Below are 19,908 nucleotides of genomic sequence, written 5' to 3' on the forward strand. Positions count from 1 at the left end.
ATATTTTTGTCCTCTCCTTTAAACAAACAAACAAACAAATGGATTTCTTTTGACGAGCCATACTTGTCATGACACTAAAGTTGTCATCTGTCATTTATCTCTCCATTCGACTGATGACATGAGAGTCCAAATAGATCATCTTTTGGTCTCCCTTTTATTTGTTCGATCTTTTTTTTTCTAAGTTAGCCTCGGGCTAAAACGGTCGTTTGCCTCCTAGTTGCTACCCAGTGAAATCATGAGTACTTTGCGCTATTGAAAAAAAAAGAGACAGACAGAGAGAGAGAGAGAGAGAGAGAGAGAGATAGAGAGAGAGGCAGACAGACAGAGAGAGAGAGAGAGGCAGAGAGAGAGAGAGAGAGTATAGAAAAGGGAGTGAGGAGAGGGATGAAAGAGAATTAAGGAAAAAAAAAGCGAGGACAGACAGGCCAAGTACTCACAGATTTCGACGTCTGCACAATATCAATCACGTGCCTTGATCAAGGGAAATCACCAAGTTTACAAAGCATTCAGCCAATGAAGTGCGAGGGGATCTGTCCAAAATGTTTCCTCTCGTTTTGAGCCAGCAGTACGACCAGACTGAGGTCAGCAACCAACAAACTCACACCAGCTCCATCAGAGGTCACGCGAGATGCAATTCTATATTGAGGAGAACACAAAACATCCATTCTTTACCAAATAAAAATCCGAAAGACTTGTTCGACATTTTCAACAAGAAATTTCGACATTCCAATGATGTAACCTTTAGATTTTACTTTTACAGAAAACAAATCATATATATATATATATATATATATATATATATTTCTAAAGTTCTATAGTTTCTTTATAAACATTCATATTTTTTTTTGTGCCTTGAAGCATTAAGTTCATGCATGAATCCAGTGGCTTTACTATCCCAGTCTTCACCATGATTTGATCCCGGGACCTCCAGTTCGGAAGCCAAGCGCTTTACCACTCAGCCACCGCACCTCACTCAGATGAAATGAGACAAAATACATTCGAGTGATTGATTACCTTATTGATTAGAACCAAAGAAACAAGTTTCAACCCTAAAAGACTTTTGAAGACCATCTTTACAAAGTTCATATTAACTCTGTCTTTTTGTCTGGAACCCATTTTGAACACGTCATTTCTTGGATCAAAACTTTGAACAATTATTTTTTGTATTCAACTAAACAAGAGTCAATTTAAAAAAATAATAACCAAGCAGTAAATTAAATAGTAGGTAATTAATTAATTTTGTTCGATTGCCAAAAGGGAAATAAATTTTACAATTTTATTGAGATGTTTGACTGTAAATGTGGAGTTCTTTGTTTTTTTTATCAGTATTTTTTTATATTTTTGCTTTTCTCTCTCTCTCTCTCTCTCTCTCTCATTCACTGTTTTCTCACTCAGTCTCTCGTTTTTCTCTTGTTCTTCTTTCTTTCTATTTTTTCTTTCTCTCTCTCTCGTACTCACTAAGAATTCACGAAATTGTGGAGAGGGTTGTTAATATGTTTGCTAGCTGTGGTTGGCAAGTGGACAGGGTTGTTAATATGTTTGCTAGCTGTGGTTGGCAAGTGGACAGGGTTGTTAATATGTTTGCTAGCTGTGGTTGGCAAGTGGACAGGGTTGTTAATATGTTTGCTAGCTGTGGTTGGCAAGTGGACAGGGTTGTTAATATGTTTGCTAGCTGTGGTTGGCAAGTGGACAGGGTTGTTAATATGTTTGCTAGCTGTGGTTGGCAAGTGGACAGGGTTGTTAATATGTTTGCTAGCTGTGGTTGGCAAGTGGACAGGGTTGTTAATATGTTTGCTAGCTGTGGTTGGCAAGTGGATATGTTTATTCTGATCGCATATCATTCACTATTTTCGTCTTTTAATGTTTAAAAAATTCAAATAAAACGTTTTTTAGCGCTGATGTGGTTCACTTTTAGACTTATATATTTATTTAATTGAAATATTTCATTTCAATTTTAAATGTCTACTTCACTGGGTCCTTCTTTCCACATTTTTAACCCTTCAAAAGTTATGGAAATAATATTCGATATATTCAGTCTCCTCTTCCCCCACCGTGTCAACTCCACCGTCGACTTAAATCTTCTTCTAGACAGACCTTTTTAAAAGGAAATAAATCTTTGAAATATATAGTTCGTTTATTTTATCTCTTCTCTCTCTATTTCTCTCTCTCTTTCTCTCTCTCTTTCTCCTCGTTCATTCTCAGTCTCTCAGACAGCTCTTTGTCAAGCGGAGAATAAGCGGAAGTGACGTGGATAAAAATAAGACTAGCCTTGAGCCAACAAGCCAGTGATTGGATAGAAATCGGGTCACAAACATGGCCGAAACTTTCGAAGCGTCAAAAAAATGCTTACTAAAGAAATATTACAAACAGAAGAGATGTAAAACTGTGACTCTGCACTACAAAATGTTACTACTTACACAGATATACATACATAAATACACATGTAACTTTACAAAAAGCACAGTGTATCAAGACTTCCATTATTTTGTACACGGGTCACACCAAAAAGATTGCTATTTTTACGTTTCCCGCCATTTATCAAAATCTGACAGTTAAGCTGTAACAGGGCACGCATCCCGTTTGGGGGATGAACGTATGCCAAAGGCAGTCTTTTTTGATGAGCTAAAAGGTGGTTGACGTAACAGAGGCGCCCCACGGAAACGCTTTAAAGACCAGCTTAGGTTTCAACTTGCCATAGCTGATATAGAAGAGAGCACCTGGTTGCATGCGGCCTCAGAACGAGACAGCTGGAAGTCACTCACAAAGGCCGCAAGATACACATTTGAGACCAATGGTTATGCTTGCCGAGATTGTGGAAAAATAAGTAGGTCACAGCTGTGGCCGCGTATTAACGGGAAATACTGCATTCCTCATTAATCTCCGGACTCGTAGACAAGCCTTATTATTATGAAAATCTCTAATTTATAAAGTTGTAATTTTAAGGTATAAATCTGCTGACAAAGATATTCCAGCCTAATCAATGAAAAATTAAATAGCATTTACTGAACAATACTCCATTGTTGAATGCTGCACTAGTTGATATCTTGAACTGAACAAAGTTATAGCTCTATTTATAATACTCGACTAGAATATCTTCTGGAAACACGATAAAAGAATATATAGTAAAGTAGCTATAAGACATAAAATACTGAGCCTTAATTTACAAATAGAAAAACAAAACCTAATGAAATGCTCATGAAGACACAAATACAGAGGCACATTTCTTATTCCATACGCTAGAACAAGTTCATACAATGGCTGTTGTGATTGTTGTGAACTCCTAGCCTATGACTTTGACATGGCTACATTACGTATGCAATGCTTCAAGCAACACCAGGGGTGCATTAGAAATAAGAAATATTTAATAAAGCAATAGGAATAAATTATAACTGTAGACAACGCCAACAAAAGCTGATTTCCCAAATATACATTAACTATCAAAACTGACTTATAATGGCTCCTACTATGCTATCACAAAACTCCGGTCCCCTGTCAACAATGACAAAACTTCAAGCGCCGTCACTCTGTCCCAACCAATGGACCAATGAAATAATAGTAAAATAATAAATAAACATAGAATTCTTTAAGTCTTACAACCAAGGTTCTATGACGTACCGTTTACAATATTATATACAAAACATAATCACCACAATGGCTCCTTCTTCCCTAGTGCCAGTAGAGAATGGAATGGGTAGCCTGAATCAGACAGGAAAACAAACGATTTAGAAGAGTTTGTCATTGATCAACATGCATGATTAGATTGGTGCATAGATCTAATGCAAAGAACATAATTATCTTCTTTTTTTTTAAAGTAACTTATGTAATACATAAGACATGATACATTCTAGACCCTATTATTTCCCTTGAATCCTTCAGGTTTTTTTTTTTTTTATTGGATTTAGAGAATGGTGTCTTTCTGTCACTGGCGGATCCAGAACTTTGGAGTGGGGGGGGGGCGATTTTTTTCCAAACCCTAACCCTAACGCCCAGTAAACCCTAACCCTATGCATAAACGTGCGTACAGCATGTATATATATATTCGATATATGAGAATAAAATAAGACTGTTTCTCAATCTTCGGCGAAAAAATCAGAAAAAAAAAAACAGTCTTTCTCTTGCAAACTTGGGGGTCTGAGAGAGCGCTGTAAGCCCCGACGCCCAAAAGCGTTTTCTTGCATTTTTCATTCTCCTGACATCTACATCTCATTACTTATTAGTGGTGTTCGGGGCGAAGCCCCGACGCCAAAATCGTTTTCTTGCATTTTTCACTGCAGAAACGCATTCTTCTGACATCTACAGCTCATTATTAATCAGTGGGGTTCGGGACGAAGCCTCGACGCTAAAAGCGTTTTCTTGCATTCTTCACTGCAGTAACGCATTCTCCTGACCTACAGCTCATTATTCATTCTATTATAAAGTGCCTTTTGAATAATTAGAAAAATATTCTAATATGAATTTATAGTCCCTTAATACATTGCAAATACAACTGATTTGTTCTTTGAAAAGATAAGATACCCCACATATTTAGATTAAGGTTTTGAGGATCGCAGCCGAAAAAAAAATCGATTAATAATATTCAATAAAATTCTAGCATAAATTGTGAGTTATAGTCCTAAATTTATTTAACTAGAAAAATATGAGATAGAGTAAAGGTTGGAAAAAGTCGACTAGGAAAAGATTATCTGGCTTTGGAACTTATCTCAACCGTGACTGTTATATTGAAAAATTTCATTTGAATTATAACTTTTCCAAAGCAAAGTCTTTCTTAAAATAGTTATGATAAATTCATGTCAAATTACACAAACTCTGTCTGGCAAGGGGAAGGGCGGTAAAATGAAAACGATTAATTCTCGCTACTTTTTATAATTTCTGCTATTGATTGCATTTTGCATTAAAGAATAGGGGTTGGGCGACTCGATATAAGAATTTACTTTATAGCATATATAAATTATATTAGTGACAGATTTTTTAAAATTTTGTAATTTCTTACTATCATACAAAAAGAAAAAGTATTGATTTGTCCGATGGGGGGAAGGGGATTGCATGTATCGCACTTCCACCTGTTTATATTATTTAAATATTCGACTAATTTTGTTCACATACTATGATTTCTCCATAAAAGTAGGATCGCCCCCCCCCCCACTCAAAGGGTTTAGATGGGAAGGGCGCTCTTCCCCTTCCAATCGGCCAACAGGTGAACGAAATTATACAAAGACCGGTTAAAATACCAATAACAAGTTTTAATCATATAGATATTTAATTGATTCTGTTAGCAAGCTATGATTTCTGCAAATAAATAGGACCGCCCCCCCCACTCGAAAGTTTATGGTGGGGGGGGGGGGGCGGATTGATGCCATCGCCCCCTCCCGACCCTACCAAATCGGCTAAAATACTAGAAGGGGGGCGAAATAATCTAAAAATAGTTTGAAATATAAATAATTAGTATATATTATTAACAGAAGTAATAAATTTGCATACAAATTGTGTGAATTATATACTATAATTCGTCCGCCCCCCCCCTTCCGCCCCCCCCCCCTTCGGGGGTTGGCCGAGTGGGGGGGGCGATCGCCCCTACCGCCCCCCCCCCCGGATCCGCCAGTGCTTTCTGTTCACTTGCCAGTTTGGCCTGCAATATAATGACGCAACGATGTTTAGTCGCGTACGATAATTTTATAGTAAAAAATGAAAGAATTTCTAGAATTCCTTAAGTATTGAGAAGTCCAGACAAGCTAAACACGCAGCCCACATGGTATGACAAGGTTTATTAAAAGGCTGAATGCAGTGACATGATTTAGTTGTTTTAGTCAATCATTCAGTCAACCATTTTAGTGGTAGACGTAGTCGACAGAATGTCTGGAAGTCAGTTAGTCAATCACTCAGGCATTAGTTTTAGTGGTAGATCAAGTCAACAGAATGTCTGGAAGTCAGTCAGTTAATCATTGAGTCAGTAATGTTAGTGGTAGACTAAGTCAACAGAATGTCTGGAAGCTAGGCTAGTCAGTGACTCAGTCATTAGTTTTGGTGGTAGACCAGTGGTGGACCAGGTCAACAGAATGTCCCCAAGTCGGTTCAATCAGTTCGCATGGCTGGTTGCTGTTTACTCCTGATGACGAAAATCGGCTTTGTTTGCGCTTGTTGTGAGTGTGTTTGTGTGTGTTAGTTTATGTGACAGTATAGTGTGTGTGTGTTTATGTTGGCGTTAAACTACAATGTATTTACTCCCTAATTAACCGAATCATCAGTTTTTTCTTGTCTCTGTTCTTTAAGGACAAAATCTCGGGCGGCCACTAAATTCTCGTAGATCAATAAATCTTCGATCTGGCTCAAAACTTTCAGAATTGAGAGACGAGCTTTTGTTTTGGACAGTAGATGCTCACACTAACCATTGTCGCTGAGTGTAAAGATTAATCTTCCATTTAGACTAGAGATAAAATTTGAAACGAAAGATACACAAGAATTTCTCTTACTCATGAAACAAACTCTTTGAGCACTTTGCTAAAAGCAGCTTGATGGAAAGATGTTGTATAGTGTAGACTTTGTAAAGGCAAACATTTGGTATTTTTATCAATCTAGAACAACACTAAAACTGGTACGTTCAAAAGACATAACCTCCAATCCTTTCATACCCTGAGTATTTCCAGTCAGTATTTTCCTGTTGGGTGGAGTTATTTCCCATCTCAAGGGAAATCATCGAGGATGAAACGTTGGTCATATTGTGGCTCACCTTTTTTTTTTTCCTCTCTCCCTTGAAGGACACGTCACTTCCGCTTTCAACCAAAAAAAAATTCTTGCGGAATATTGGGGGGGGGGGGGGATCTATTCTATTATGTAATAATAAATAAAGACTTTCGGCTTATTATATCAAGTGAGATATCTATTTGTTCAATTACTTTTGGAGGCATTCACAGGTCATTGAATTATCAATGTTGCACTTAAAATATCAGATTCTTACATTTTCACATCGGAAAGAGTATAGTACTTTCAGCAGACGATTTTTTTCTTTACAAGGTGAGAAGGAAGTAAAGATTGACGTTGCGTTTTCCTGAATTTCGGGGACTTTCGTCATTAATGTTAATCAATCTGCTCTTTGTCAACATTTTCTTTTGAGATGCTTTTTAAGCAATAAAATACAATAGTAGAAAAAGAAAAGAAAGCATTAAGGAGAAATGTGGGGGTGAAATAATGGAATCCAAAGAAATACGTGAAAAAGGAATATTGACAGAGATTTAAAACATAAAAGAAACAATGTTAATGACACTAGATTAAAGATTACTGTTGCCAACTACTTATCTCTAGAGTAGTAGTTCATCTTCATCTCTAGTGTGCTTTCTTTCCGCTTGTTAGGATCCTATTTGTTTTTAAATCAGTTTCTTAGTTGCTTCCCTCCATGTTAAATGTATTTTATACTCCAAGAGCAGAAGAGATTTAAAAAAAAAAAAGATTTTGGAGAGTTTAAAAGTGTACACATAATGATCAAAATACCTTTTAAAATACTTTTGTGCTGTCGGATAAGTCGTCTGCTCTCATTATGTTTTTTTTTTATTTTGTAATGCACAATTGTAAAACACATTTCCTCACGGATAATTATTATTATTTTTTTTTTCATTATTATTATTATGTTAGAAACGAATGAGTATTCATTTTGTGGCACTGCTAGGGTCGAGTTTCGTTAAAGGGAAACAACATTCATCGTAGTCCCTTTATTGTTATTATAATTATTATTATTATTATTATATTCCCTACAGCAGGTACACACAAAATCAAATATTCATATTTTTCATGTTTTTCAACCATAGATGACGGTCTCCCGAGTACCAAGCAGTCTCTGTATCTGTCAGTGGAAATTTATTTTTTCTTTAACCAGGAGGTTTATCATTTAATTTGCCTTTTTTTTTTCTTCGAATGTCATTTGAAAGTAGGTGAATAGTCTGAAAGTGGTGTAGGTCAAGTGGTCAGTTTTCGTGTCTAATTGTTGTCATTATTGTGCTGGAAAGGGGTCATCTTCTGTGACGTCCAGGGTGCCACTCAAGCTCCAGTAATTGACCCTGGTCCAACAAGGTATTGACCGATGGTAATGACAAGAAAAAGACAACTCAAGGCAGACAAGGGAAGACAACTTGACCGAGAGGCCCAAGTATACCGCGAGGACGTGTTCTTACACTCTGGGTCGTTGTTACTTGCATTACTGGGAACTCTGTCACATAGTATGAAATAGATTTTTAAAAAACCGCTTTATTTATATAATGAGTTGGCTCAGGTTTACAAGTGGGCTGACTTTAAGAACGCTACATAAATTGTGAGATATTCTGTAAATGTTTTTTTCCCAAACATAAATTGAAAAACATGACTTACTATACAGTGTGTTTTAGCTTCAATCGAGAGGTTCTGCTGCCCAGTATGAGGCCAGGTGTAGAGTTATTTCCCCCTCCCTGCAGCCTGATTACCTGGTATTAAATGCTGGTCGATTGTCTGGAATTCTAATTAGAACCACAGACCATCCTTTAATTATCAACATTAAAATCTTTACAAAACCAGTTTCTGTAAGAGAAGTTATCTGTCAGCAAATTTTATGTCACGCCGTTTTCCTTTAGCTCAGCCAGAAAAGATTGCGTTCGGCATGCGGTCGTCCCCTGCGCGGGAGAAGTGTCTGACCTAGCACAGCTGTTGAATGGTAGATAGTGCTTCTAAATACGATTGGGAACACTGTGTGTAATATTAGAAACTCAGTATTGTTATGTTAAACAGTTTGTGTTCTATGACTACTGGTTTAGGACTACATGAATAAAACTGTAAAATAAATCTCTTACTTCATTTCTATTTAATTGAATGATAGTAAATAAAAAGCTCTCATATCTTGAAGTGGAAAGGTGCTCGACCAAAAAAGATCTACTTAAAAGTCGTGGAATTTCCTATAGTTAAGATGTAATAATCCAGTTCCTATGGTTCATGTAGGTACTAGAACTCAATAGAGTCAAAGAAATTTAAACCGGTTGTGTCCTTACAATTTCCTAAGAATAAAAAAGGAAAGTTCCCCTTTCCCCTTGTGGTCTATAGGGCAGATGATGTAAAGGTCATCTGTTTATGTGGCTTACGGTTATCGAGGGTGTAACGTGGCCAGCACAACGACCAACCGCCTTTACTTTCCCCAAATAATGTCAGGTACCCATTAGAGCAGCGTGGACTCAGGGGCCACTCTTGAAATCCCGAAATTCAAAATCACAGTCTTCACCAGGATTCGAACCCGAGACCTATGGTTCGGAAGCCAAACACTTTACCGCTCAGCCACCGCGCCTCACAATGTCCTAGTTAGATTTATCTGTTCAGCGTAGATATGAGAATAAATCTCGTGACTTACTCGAAGTTCTCTGATTCTCTGTAGACATTGACCAGAGCTTGAGACGTCATGACAGAACAACTTCTCGAGTCTATAAATAGATACCAGTCTCATTTCTCAGAAAAGAATTCACCTCATTTTCTGCTCACACAGCACATCGTTTTTATTTTTATTTTTTTTCTACAAACTTTTGTTTAATGTAACAAAAAAAAAAGTGAATGAAAGAGGGACGAAAGGGGAGGGTGATTGTAAAGAGTGAGTGGGGGGGGGGGGGAAACCTTTTCTCCTTTTGGACTGATTGCTTCCAGTAATTTTAAAAGTACACTTTTTTTAACTTGACACATTCAAACAGACACGCCCCCTCCCAACCTGATACACCCACACATCTCAAAGTTGACATTCTTTCCAGGACTTCTACTTTGACTTGAAGATGGCATTGACTCTGTGTAGCTCTTGTGGACATAAAAATTAGACTTCTCCTCAAGGGCATTTCTTGAAAAATAAAAAAGAAAGAGCATTAGATAAGCAGATAACGTAGGCTTTTCTCAATGGCAAATTGCAAAGTCTGGACTGAATGTTTCAAATGTGAAAGTTTGACCCTTATGTTAAATAAAAAGACATAACTTACTTTTGGTAGTGCTGTTTGGTCTTAGGTCTGTAGAGGTCAGTATTAATGAAATTCATTTGTTTGTAAAATTCACATCTTGATCTTTACTCTTGTATGATAAGGTGGGTATACAGAAGTTATACTGGGTGGGACCTTCCTGTTCAACTATCCCTTAGTGTGTTCAACCTTTAAGGAAGTACACATGATTTGTTTGACCGTCTTTCTCCATTACTTTCTGTATTTTAGATTGGACAGAATCTCTTTCAATTACTGGTCCGTCCATTTTTATGTTGCCTTCTAATTGCTTTCTCTGACTACCTCTTTTTCTTTTTCCTGGTACTGTTCCCTGAAGGAATGTATTAGCGAGCATTTAGGGCCTTGTGATATGAGCATTAAGTTGTAGTTTGCGTTTTTTTGTTGCTGATTGTTTTTTTTTTTGTTTTTTTTTGTTTTTTTTTTTACAGTAGTTAGCAGGTCATTGTGGGGGTCTACACATTTTAATATCTTGTTTGAATATAGGGGCTATCCAAGAGTCGAGGTGGCTCTGCTTAGAACACTTAAGAATCGATGACCCTTTTCCCATGCTTCAGAGGATATTCTGTATAGTTACTGAGGCAACATTAACAGGGTCGGATGTACGTAACTAGATGCCCTGTGCAGGATTTCCAAGGAGTTCCCTCCTCTCTTTCGATGCGTCTATAAAATGTACTTTAAAATATTAATGCATCTAAATTCGTGTCAATAGTACATTGGAAACTTGCCTCACCCAATAGACTCTAGCATTTACTCTACTGCTACAGGATGGAGTTGGCCAGGTAGACAGATCTAATGGGTACCAGACATATGCTGGTCTGTTGGCCAGGTAGACAGATCTAATGGGTACCAGACATATGCTGGTCTGTTGGCCAGGTAGAAGGATCTAATGGGTACCAGACATATGCTGGTCTGTTGGCCAGGTAGAAGGATCTAATGGGTACCAGACATATGCTGGTCTGTTGGCCAGGTAGACAGATCTAATGGGTACCAGACATATGCTGGTCTGTTGGCCAGGTAGAAGGATCTAATGGGTACCAGACATATGCTGGTCTGTTGGCCAGGTAGAAGGATGTAATGGGTACCAGACATATGCTGACCTATTGGCCAGAGAAACTGGTAATGCCAACTAGATTTTTTTTTTCAATTCCTACTAATATCTTTTAGTTTCTTCATATTCTAAAGAAAAAGTGGAAGGTGGTCAAAAGTCGGACGCTGGGAGAAAAAAACGGAATAATTTATTTCAAGATAAACTTTGGCTCATAGTAGCAGGGCATGGTAGCTCAATGGATGTTGTGAGTTCGATTTCACATACAGGCTAATTTGTTTTTCTTTCAATGACAAATTAACTATGAATACTAAGTTACAATATTATTTGAATATAAAGATTTATTTCTAAAAAATTATTCTATCACAACATAGTTCTCCCGCTAATACGACATTAATATCCTTTATTATCTCTCTATATTACGTCCATATGTCGCTCCTATTTTATACACATTATACACATACCAACTGGTATTATTTATTTGTTCTAAAATATTTATTTTAATTTTTTTTCCCCAAACAAAGTTTTTATTACACAGAAACTTGATCATCTTGATGAAGATTAATTGTTTTTCCCTTTTTATTTCCCTTTGACATCGTTTAACTTAATAACTGTCAGTTTTATGATCAAGCCTTGTTAGCGTTTGTCCAGACATTCTGCCTTTTGATATTCAGATGGAAGTTTGCTCAATTGAAAGATCGTGTCTATTTTAAGCTGCCGCTCGCTGAAACTGTTCGACCTTTAGTCCTCCATTCAAGCTTCAATTACAAAAGGAACAACAATTAAAATGTCTGACTTTGATGTTTAATTAGTTCTGAAGTAGAGACACGATCTAATTTAGCTTTTTCCCTTGCTAATTGTCTATTTTTATTTCCTCTTCTTTAAAAGTATTGCTTTGATGAAATGAAAAACTAAAATAAATAAAAAATAAAATAAATAAAAAATAACCAATACAATTCTATACCTCGTAAAATCTTCTTTTAATTTCTTAGCCTGATTGTAATTAGCTCAGGACCAGAGGCGGCCTTAGCGGCTAGCGAGTGGGTCAACTGCCATTCGCCTCTCGCCTTAGGGGGAAGGCGTTTTAAAGAGAATCTTTTGTCATCGTCAGCCCATTGTACGAATATTCTTGGCCCTGAACAGTGGCGTAGCTAGGGTGGGGGGAGGAGGGGGGGGGAGAATTTGAAAATCCCCCCCAAAGGAGTGTTTTTTACATTAAAAATTAAATGTTACGCTAAATGCAGGGGCCCCAAAGAGGTAAAGCCCCCTCCCCGATCCCCCAAACGATGGAAAATTCCTAGCTACGCCCCTGCCATGACATGACACTCGCCTGTGTGAGGGTACTCAAACAATATTAAAATGATTACATTCTAAACTAGAAAAAAATAGAATTTACTTTTTTTTTAAAAAGACAATAGGCTTACCTCCTTTATACAACTTATAGAGTGAATGTTTGTCTCGTAATAACTAGTGAGTAGTAATGTTAGATAGCTTACAAAGGACGCGGGAAAAACATTTGATGCCAAAAGAAAAATTCACTGCCGAAGACAGACGTAGACGGTAAAAGGAAAATCTAAATCAATGGTTATGTCTGCGCTGGTTGTCGCTAAATATTTAGGTCGCAGCTGGGGCTGTGTAGCCACGGGAAGTTATGCATTCCTCATGAATCTGTGGACTCGAAGACAAGCCTTATTCTTATTAGAAAGCGATGCGCTAAAGTTTCCTGAACATTAATTTAAAACTTTTGAAGGAATGCGGGAATACCCGAGGATGTATTGTTTGTTCCAAGAAAAAGATTTTCTCGATTTCTAGCCAAATTAAAATTTATTTTTTTTTTTTACTTTGAAAAATTATACAAGTTATACTATAGTTTTCCTAGTGTGGCAAACGAGCTAGTCATTTTTTTCCCAATGATATACAGCAACTCTGACATTTCTAGGAAAATCGTTAGAGCCGTTTTCGAGATCCGTGTTTGAAGTTCTTGGCTTCTCTCCCCATGACTCTTTCTTTCACTCGTACTTCTGGTCATCTGATAACTAATGTTTCCATTCGATCACGCTCTAGGCTCAACAAATCACATTCAAAAATATAAAGTACAACAAGGTAACTATTTTATATGTGACATATACATTCATTTATTGATGTCACAGGGCACCGAGACATAACCGGGAATAACCTAAATGAACGTTTCACGTCATGGGGGCAATTTTAATTTTTAAAGTGACGTCATGCATTTATGTGGTCAAGAAGAAACTTGTGTGAATGGAAAAACCGGAAATCCGGTTACAAATTAAGTTGTCATGTTTCCTTTATAACATTTTTCTCTATTCCTTTTTAAATCACTTTTTTTAAATAAAAATAAATTTCCTACAATGAACTAAACTATGTCTTCCCTCCTCAGCTCCATGCTACCTCCACTTCTGCCCGTTTGGATCCACCTGCCGCGTGAACAGCTCCACCAACGAGCCCGTCTGCGTGTGCGAGCAGAAATGCCCGGCAGTCCTGGCCCCCTTGTGCGGCAGCGACGGGGCCACCTACAACAACCCTTGCTTGATGGAGAGGGCCTCGTGCCAACGGGGGAAGAAGATCAAGGTGGCTTCTAACGGCCCATGCGGTAAGTCGAATCGACACCTGTCTGCAATCCGCATCTATTAAGTCACCAACTACTTGCCAAAAATTAAATAAGAGTAATAAATGACGATTTGGCGTAAAGACTTAAAATACTAATATTACATCTGTAAGTCCACTAAAAGCTTTAGAAAACAGTTGTTCAGACTGCGAACATTTAAAGGCAACTACACTATAAGATTGAGGAATGTTTTCAAAAGTCAAGACGGAACTGATACTTATATGCGTTAGGATAAGTTTTTTTTTCTATTACTTTCCGCATCTTTCATGCTATAGCATTATCAGTGCGTTTAATCCAATCTCTTTAGTGGACATGTGGGGAGGGGGGGGGGAATAGTGTTTCAAGAAGAAGGTTTCCCTGCAGTCTTTAGGCCCTCACAACACAATTTGAACCCGAACATTTTGATTGGTAGCCAAGCGGGTTATGTGTGGGTTCTTTTTTTTTGTTTTTTTACTTGTTTCATTTAAATAATTAAGTTATTATCTGTCAATAAAATAGCACACACGATGATTTGATAGCAGTGACTAAAATGTAAAGTAGCAATTATTCATAAAACACTGAACAATAATCTTTAAATTCAAAAACAAAACCTTATTAAATAATCTGAGATGAACTCCAATTGGTGGCAAGGCTGGAAGGATCAGTCCTCCCGTAGAGCCTTTTGCGAGAAACTCTGCTGTTAGGCGTAGTGCCTTTAAGGTAAATACTCAGAAAGACACAAATATAAAGGCACATTCAATATGCTAGGAGACATCTGTACAAATACTCCTTCTTCCCTAGTGCTATTAGAGCATGGGATGGGTTGCCTGAGTCAGCCTGGCAGAATTTAAGTAATTAATTAACATGCATGAATAGATTGACCTAGAGACACGCGTAGGAAGTAATCATCTTCTTTTTTTGAAGTAAGGTCTGTATTTTATAAGATAGGATAGGATAGGATAGTGAGTTAACATAGCATCTAACTTGATTGAAGCTCAATCCTTATTTAAGTCTAGTTATTAGCAAAAGAGCTGGTCTAGTTCTCAACTTGCACATTCACTGGTCATCGAGAACGTACTTTAAAAAAAAAAAAAAGGGGGGGGGTGCAAGTTTAGCCAGTCATCTGGAACGAATGTCCAGTCGAGTGTGACAGACAGATTCAAGGCTATGTAATAATTTTTTAGAGAAAACTTGAACGTAATATTAAATCACTTACTGATACGACCAATACCGAGATCTCATCTATTTGGTGACTTACTATGTGTGGGGTGAAGGCAAGGTCCTGTTTACATTTTACAGCGTGTATGACATAATCAAGAAACTCTTTAATCTTGTGTCATTGTTTCTTCTTATGTTTCAACATATCAACATTGTAATGCCCACAATTAACAGGATGTATTATATATAACTTTTTTTGTTTTGTTTTTATTATTTATGTATCACATCCACCTGCACCACCCCACCTCCTTCTTATTGTTCTTGTTCTCCTCCTCACGATCAGTTTGGCTGCCCCCCCCCAACACCCCCACCTCCCACGCTCTAACGCTAACACCTCCCGGCTGTGCCTTGTTCTGCAATGCCAACAACACTGCTTCCTGGTTGCTGCCTAAACAGTCTAAACAATCATACAGCTCCCATGTGTTCACTCCAATCATCGAAACAATCATTCACATGTTTTATTAACCCAATCCAAACAGCTTTACCTGCTCATTGGTCACCTGGCAGGGACGGATCTATAATGATTAATTCTACGATTTAAGGAACTGGATGAGACGAGGCACGATGTCAAATCTGAACTTTATTTTCTTGACAACGGAAGTGAGGTCAAAGATGGACATAAAAAAAAAAAAATTCGCTCTATTATTTGAAAGAGAAATCAAACTATTTTAGTCAAAGATATAGGTCAGTGACACAAAATTAAATCTTGGAAATAGAACGGGTTTCTAGATCGTGTCATAGGAGGAGAAACATTTAGAGTTGTAGATCCGCCACTGTGCTATACCTTGCTTTGCATAATGTATGCAACTTTCACCTGGTCTAAATGCTACTAAACTTGTCATCTTTCTCCAACTGTTTTGTAAATTCACCAAGATAATATTCTATCAACGATCACGTTTTCTTGAATTCAATGTTTATTCTAATTGGCTTTGTATCTTTGCTTGTTTCTTCCCAGACAACTCAGAATCTATTTTTACATGTATTCTGTGTTATGATTATTATTATTTTGGCTTTCAACGTTGCTGCTTTGATTATTGTTAAAGTTATTCTGTTGCTGTGTTTATGTAAATGACTAATAATGCACCCCTCTTCTAATGTCCAGTTTGAGAGCCTTCATTACTCTCCACTTCTCCCCACTAGAATTCATAGCGCTAGTAAACCAGTAGCACCAAGAAGATTTTTTTTCTTTTAATTTATCCTCCCAAAATTGAATTGATATGTTTATAGATTGAACGATGTAGAGAAAATGCGCATACTAAACCTATTTCAAATTATGGCTTTTATGTAATTACTCTGAACCTGTGCATAAGTTGAATATTTAAAATATATCATAATGCATTTTGATAGTATGTTAGTATTGTCCTAATGAAAAATAGAATTTATTACATTGCTCTTATAAAAATTATTACACGTAAGTCCGGAACAAATATATTTGTTGGATATTCCTTGAGGTCTGCATATTAATTTTATGTATCTTGATAAACTTTCTTAACATTTTTTTGGTTGTGTCCAAGCGTCTTGTCTATTTGCCAAGGGACGTAATGAAATATCGATGTTAAAGAATTTGTTTTCTCAGTATCCTCCCGTTGAAAAAAAAAAAATTAAAGGCGATGTTAGGAAAAGGAATAGAGCCGTCTGTATCATGAGATAGAATGAGTGGTGAGAAAGAGAGAGAGAGACAAAGAGAGAGAGAGAGAGAGAATGAGAGAGAGAAAGAGAGGCTAAATATATATATATATATATATATATATATATATATATATATATATATATATATATTGAGAGAGAGAGAGAGATAGAGAGTGAGAGAGACAGTGTGTGTGTGCGTGTATACAATCACACACCTCCAGGGTCTCATTAGCGCTGGAATAATTTAGTGTAAGAAAATATCTTTCATGTTTGAAATTAATTACCTCTGTTTATTTCAATCATTAATTCACTACACGAAACCTAATGAGGGGGGAAAATAGAACATCTGAAATAGAAAGTAGAGTCTGGGTATAAACCTGCAGCGGAGTCTTTGTTTGAAAATTTATAAAATCTACAGTACATTAAAGTATGAATTTGAATGTCATGGGTGTGTGTAGTTCCAAAATGTAGGAACCTTTGACCTCGTTAGTCTCTTCCACAATAATCAAATAAAAAGTTATCGAAAAATGAATAAAATGTTGAGTTCTTTGAAATATTTTAATTAAGGTCATTATAAAAAAAAAGAGCTTGTCGTTTTGACAGTTCAATAACAAACAAATGTGACCTTAATGATGTCGAGTTGACCTTGCTATAGAAACATTACTCGCTTTTTTGTTTTAACGAAACGCGTGGATAACCACGTGACCTGACGAACGAAGGAATTATGGGACGCTTTTGATGAGTTTCTCTGTGACTTGAAAGAATAAAAGAAATGGAAGCTGGAATGGGTAGAGACACGATTAATTGACCTAGGTTCAGAAGACGGAGGGCCGGAAATGGTCGTCACGAGGGTATTAGGTTGGATAACTCGAGTATTGAACCTTCTTCTTCCAGAATCGATAATGTTTGTGTCCCTTGATTGGGAGCAGTGGTAAACATTGGTTACGCGTTGGTATACTTTCTAAAATGCGTTAATGGATTAATGAAAACGTATATGTGCTAATATTTCATTGACAGTGTGTCAACTTAGCTATGCCATGCTAATTGTTTGACACTTGTCAATCAAACTTTAAAAAGCCATGCAGTAATTCAGAGCATTGTTTTATGACATGAAGAAGTCAAGTAGAATCGCATTAGCGGAGACGTAGTGAAGTGTGTTCTTATTCTTCCAAAAGAAATAAACAATAAACTATATTATTTCAGTCGAGATTTTTTTATATGCAATTTTACTTGGTTTAATGTTCAAACATGGATTTATAATTACAATGGTAATACATTTTTTCGTCCCTTGAAAAAAAAATTGAATGCCTTAGCGCTATCCTTGTAAGCAAGACGCCCTTCATTTGGTGGGTGAGGAAGCGCCCTAGAGGTAGTTTGAAACGCTGGTACATGATAAAGCTGCTAAATAAGCTTAGTTTATACAGGGGGAAAAAAAGACGTCACCGACTTTAGTGATAGGATTTTGCGACGTAAAAATCTCCAGTGTCTTAAAGGAATCCATAGTACACTCAGACGAACGCTCCACGCAGGCACCTACATAATGGTGGCACTCGTGCTATTTGCTCTGTCTCTCTTACTCACACTTCCATCTTCGTTACCACGTCAGGCCAAGTTGGCCAAGTATTTGTCTAGATTCAATTATCGTCTTAACATCGCAGTGGCCGCATCGAAGTCTTTTTCTCTGGGGCTAGTCCCAGTACTAATTGAACTAACTCCGAAATCTTAAGTCTTTTGTGCGTCAGTGAACTCCTGAATGTGCTTCTGAGTTGTGTGTGTGTGTGTGCGTGCGTGTGTGTGTGTGTTAGATTTAGTGCCCTAAACATTTGAGCAAATTGGTGTCAAGTAAACACTAACTCAAACTTAAAATGTATATTAATGCGATATAACATATAATGAGATTTTAAAACGCACCTTGTCATGTGAAAAAAAGAAGCTACTACCTACTACATACTTGCTTGTTGTATTGCGCGATCCTCAGCCTTTATTTGTGCACATTTCCCAGTTGTGAATTAAGTTTAACACAGACGAAGGACTTGGACACAGAAGTGTAGACTAATTCTTATTAAGTTATCTTCTTAAATAATCTTATCTTATCTTGTACGCTTTTTGATGTTCTAAAAAAAAAAAGAAGATAATTACGTCCTAGGTATATCCACGTGTTGACCAAGCCACAGTAATTAGAGACATACATTCTACAAAGTCATTGATTGGTGGTTGAGGTTGACTGAGGCAACTGGTACTAGGGTGGTATAGGTTGACTGAGGCAACTGGTATTAGGGTGGTATAGGTTGACTGAGGCAACTGGTACTAGGGTGGTATAGGTTGACTGAGGCAACTGGTACTAGGGTGTTATAGGTTGACTGAGGCAACTGGTACTAGGGTGGTATAGGTTGACTGAGGCAACTGGTACTAGGGTGGTATAGGTTGACTGAGGCAACTGGTACTAGGGTGGTATAGGTTGACTGAGGCAACTGGTATTAGGGTGGTATAGGTTGACTGAGGCAACTGGTACTAGGGTGGTATAGGTTGACTGAGGCAACTGGTACTAGGGTGGTATAGGTTGACTGAGGCAACTGGTACTAGGGTGGTATATGTTGACTGAGGCAACTGGTACTAGGGTGGTATAGGTTGACTGAGGCAACTGGTACTAGAAAAAAAAAGTACTTTTACGCAATCGCGAAAGCATATGGCATAAGAAATGTCTTTTTAACACGCCATCGTATGATAGCTTTGGGGTTTAGTTTGGACTATTAAAACTTGTTCATTAATTCTAGAATTGTGTTAATTACCTCTAGATTTTAATTTTCAACCTTGTGAATTTCGATATCACTTATGGTAGGTGCAATATTTTTAAGTATCTTTCTGGTCTTCAGTAATAAAAAAAAAATGATTGTAGATTGTGCTGCTGTGCATGACTTTATGTACATATAATTATTTGAATGCTTAGCGAATTTGTAAATTCGGTTAAGTTTAGCAAATAACAAGGGCAAATCATGATTATTCTGGATAAGGTAAGTTTTAAATACTTTCAAAAATTATGGCTGCCTGGTCGTGCGGTTTGTGCGCTGGACTGTCGTTCGGATTTATCGACGGTCGAGGGTTCAAACCCTGCCCGCTCCCATCCCCCGTCGTCCTGCGGGAGGTTTGGGCTAGGAAGTAAAACTATCTTCAACCCTGAAGGAACATCCGAAACATGTAAAACATTTTTTTTACTAAAACATTTCATTTCATTTTTTTTTTTGCGAATACTTTTAATACCAGAGCATGACACACGGTTTCATTTATATTTTCGGAAAACAAAAATCTATTTAGTTTCGATTAGACGGACTTTGTCTTGATCATGTCACACCACACGTCGTGCTGTAATCCAGGGGCCGTAATTAATGTTTTCCATCAACATCTAGGTAAATGTTACGTCCCTTTGCTTGGTG

At 37.3% G+C, this 19,908-nt stretch overlaps 1 protein-coding gene across 10 annotated transcripts in view; it reads left to right on the top strand.

Annotated features, from left to right (window-relative positions):
• LOC106069589 (agrin-like) overlaps window positions 1-19,908 on the top strand; it is a 265,314-nt gene that overhangs the window by 152,842 nt on the left and 92,564 nt on the right. For all 10 annotated transcript variants that reach the window (XM_056008987.1, XM_056008989.1, XM_056008996.1 and 7 more), the window contains exon 4: window positions 13,424-13,636. In XM_056008987.1, the coding sequence (XP_055864962.1) occupies window positions 13,424-13,636 (213 nt within the window). The remainder of the gene's footprint in view (window positions 1-13,423; window positions 13,637-19,908) is intronic.

Source organism: Biomphalaria glabrata, chromosome 13, assembly GCF_947242115.1.
Source record: "Biomphalaria glabrata chromosome 13, xgBioGlab47.1, whole genome shotgun sequence".
Taxonomy (NCBI): domain Eukaryota; kingdom Metazoa; phylum Mollusca; class Gastropoda; family Planorbidae; genus Biomphalaria; species Biomphalaria glabrata.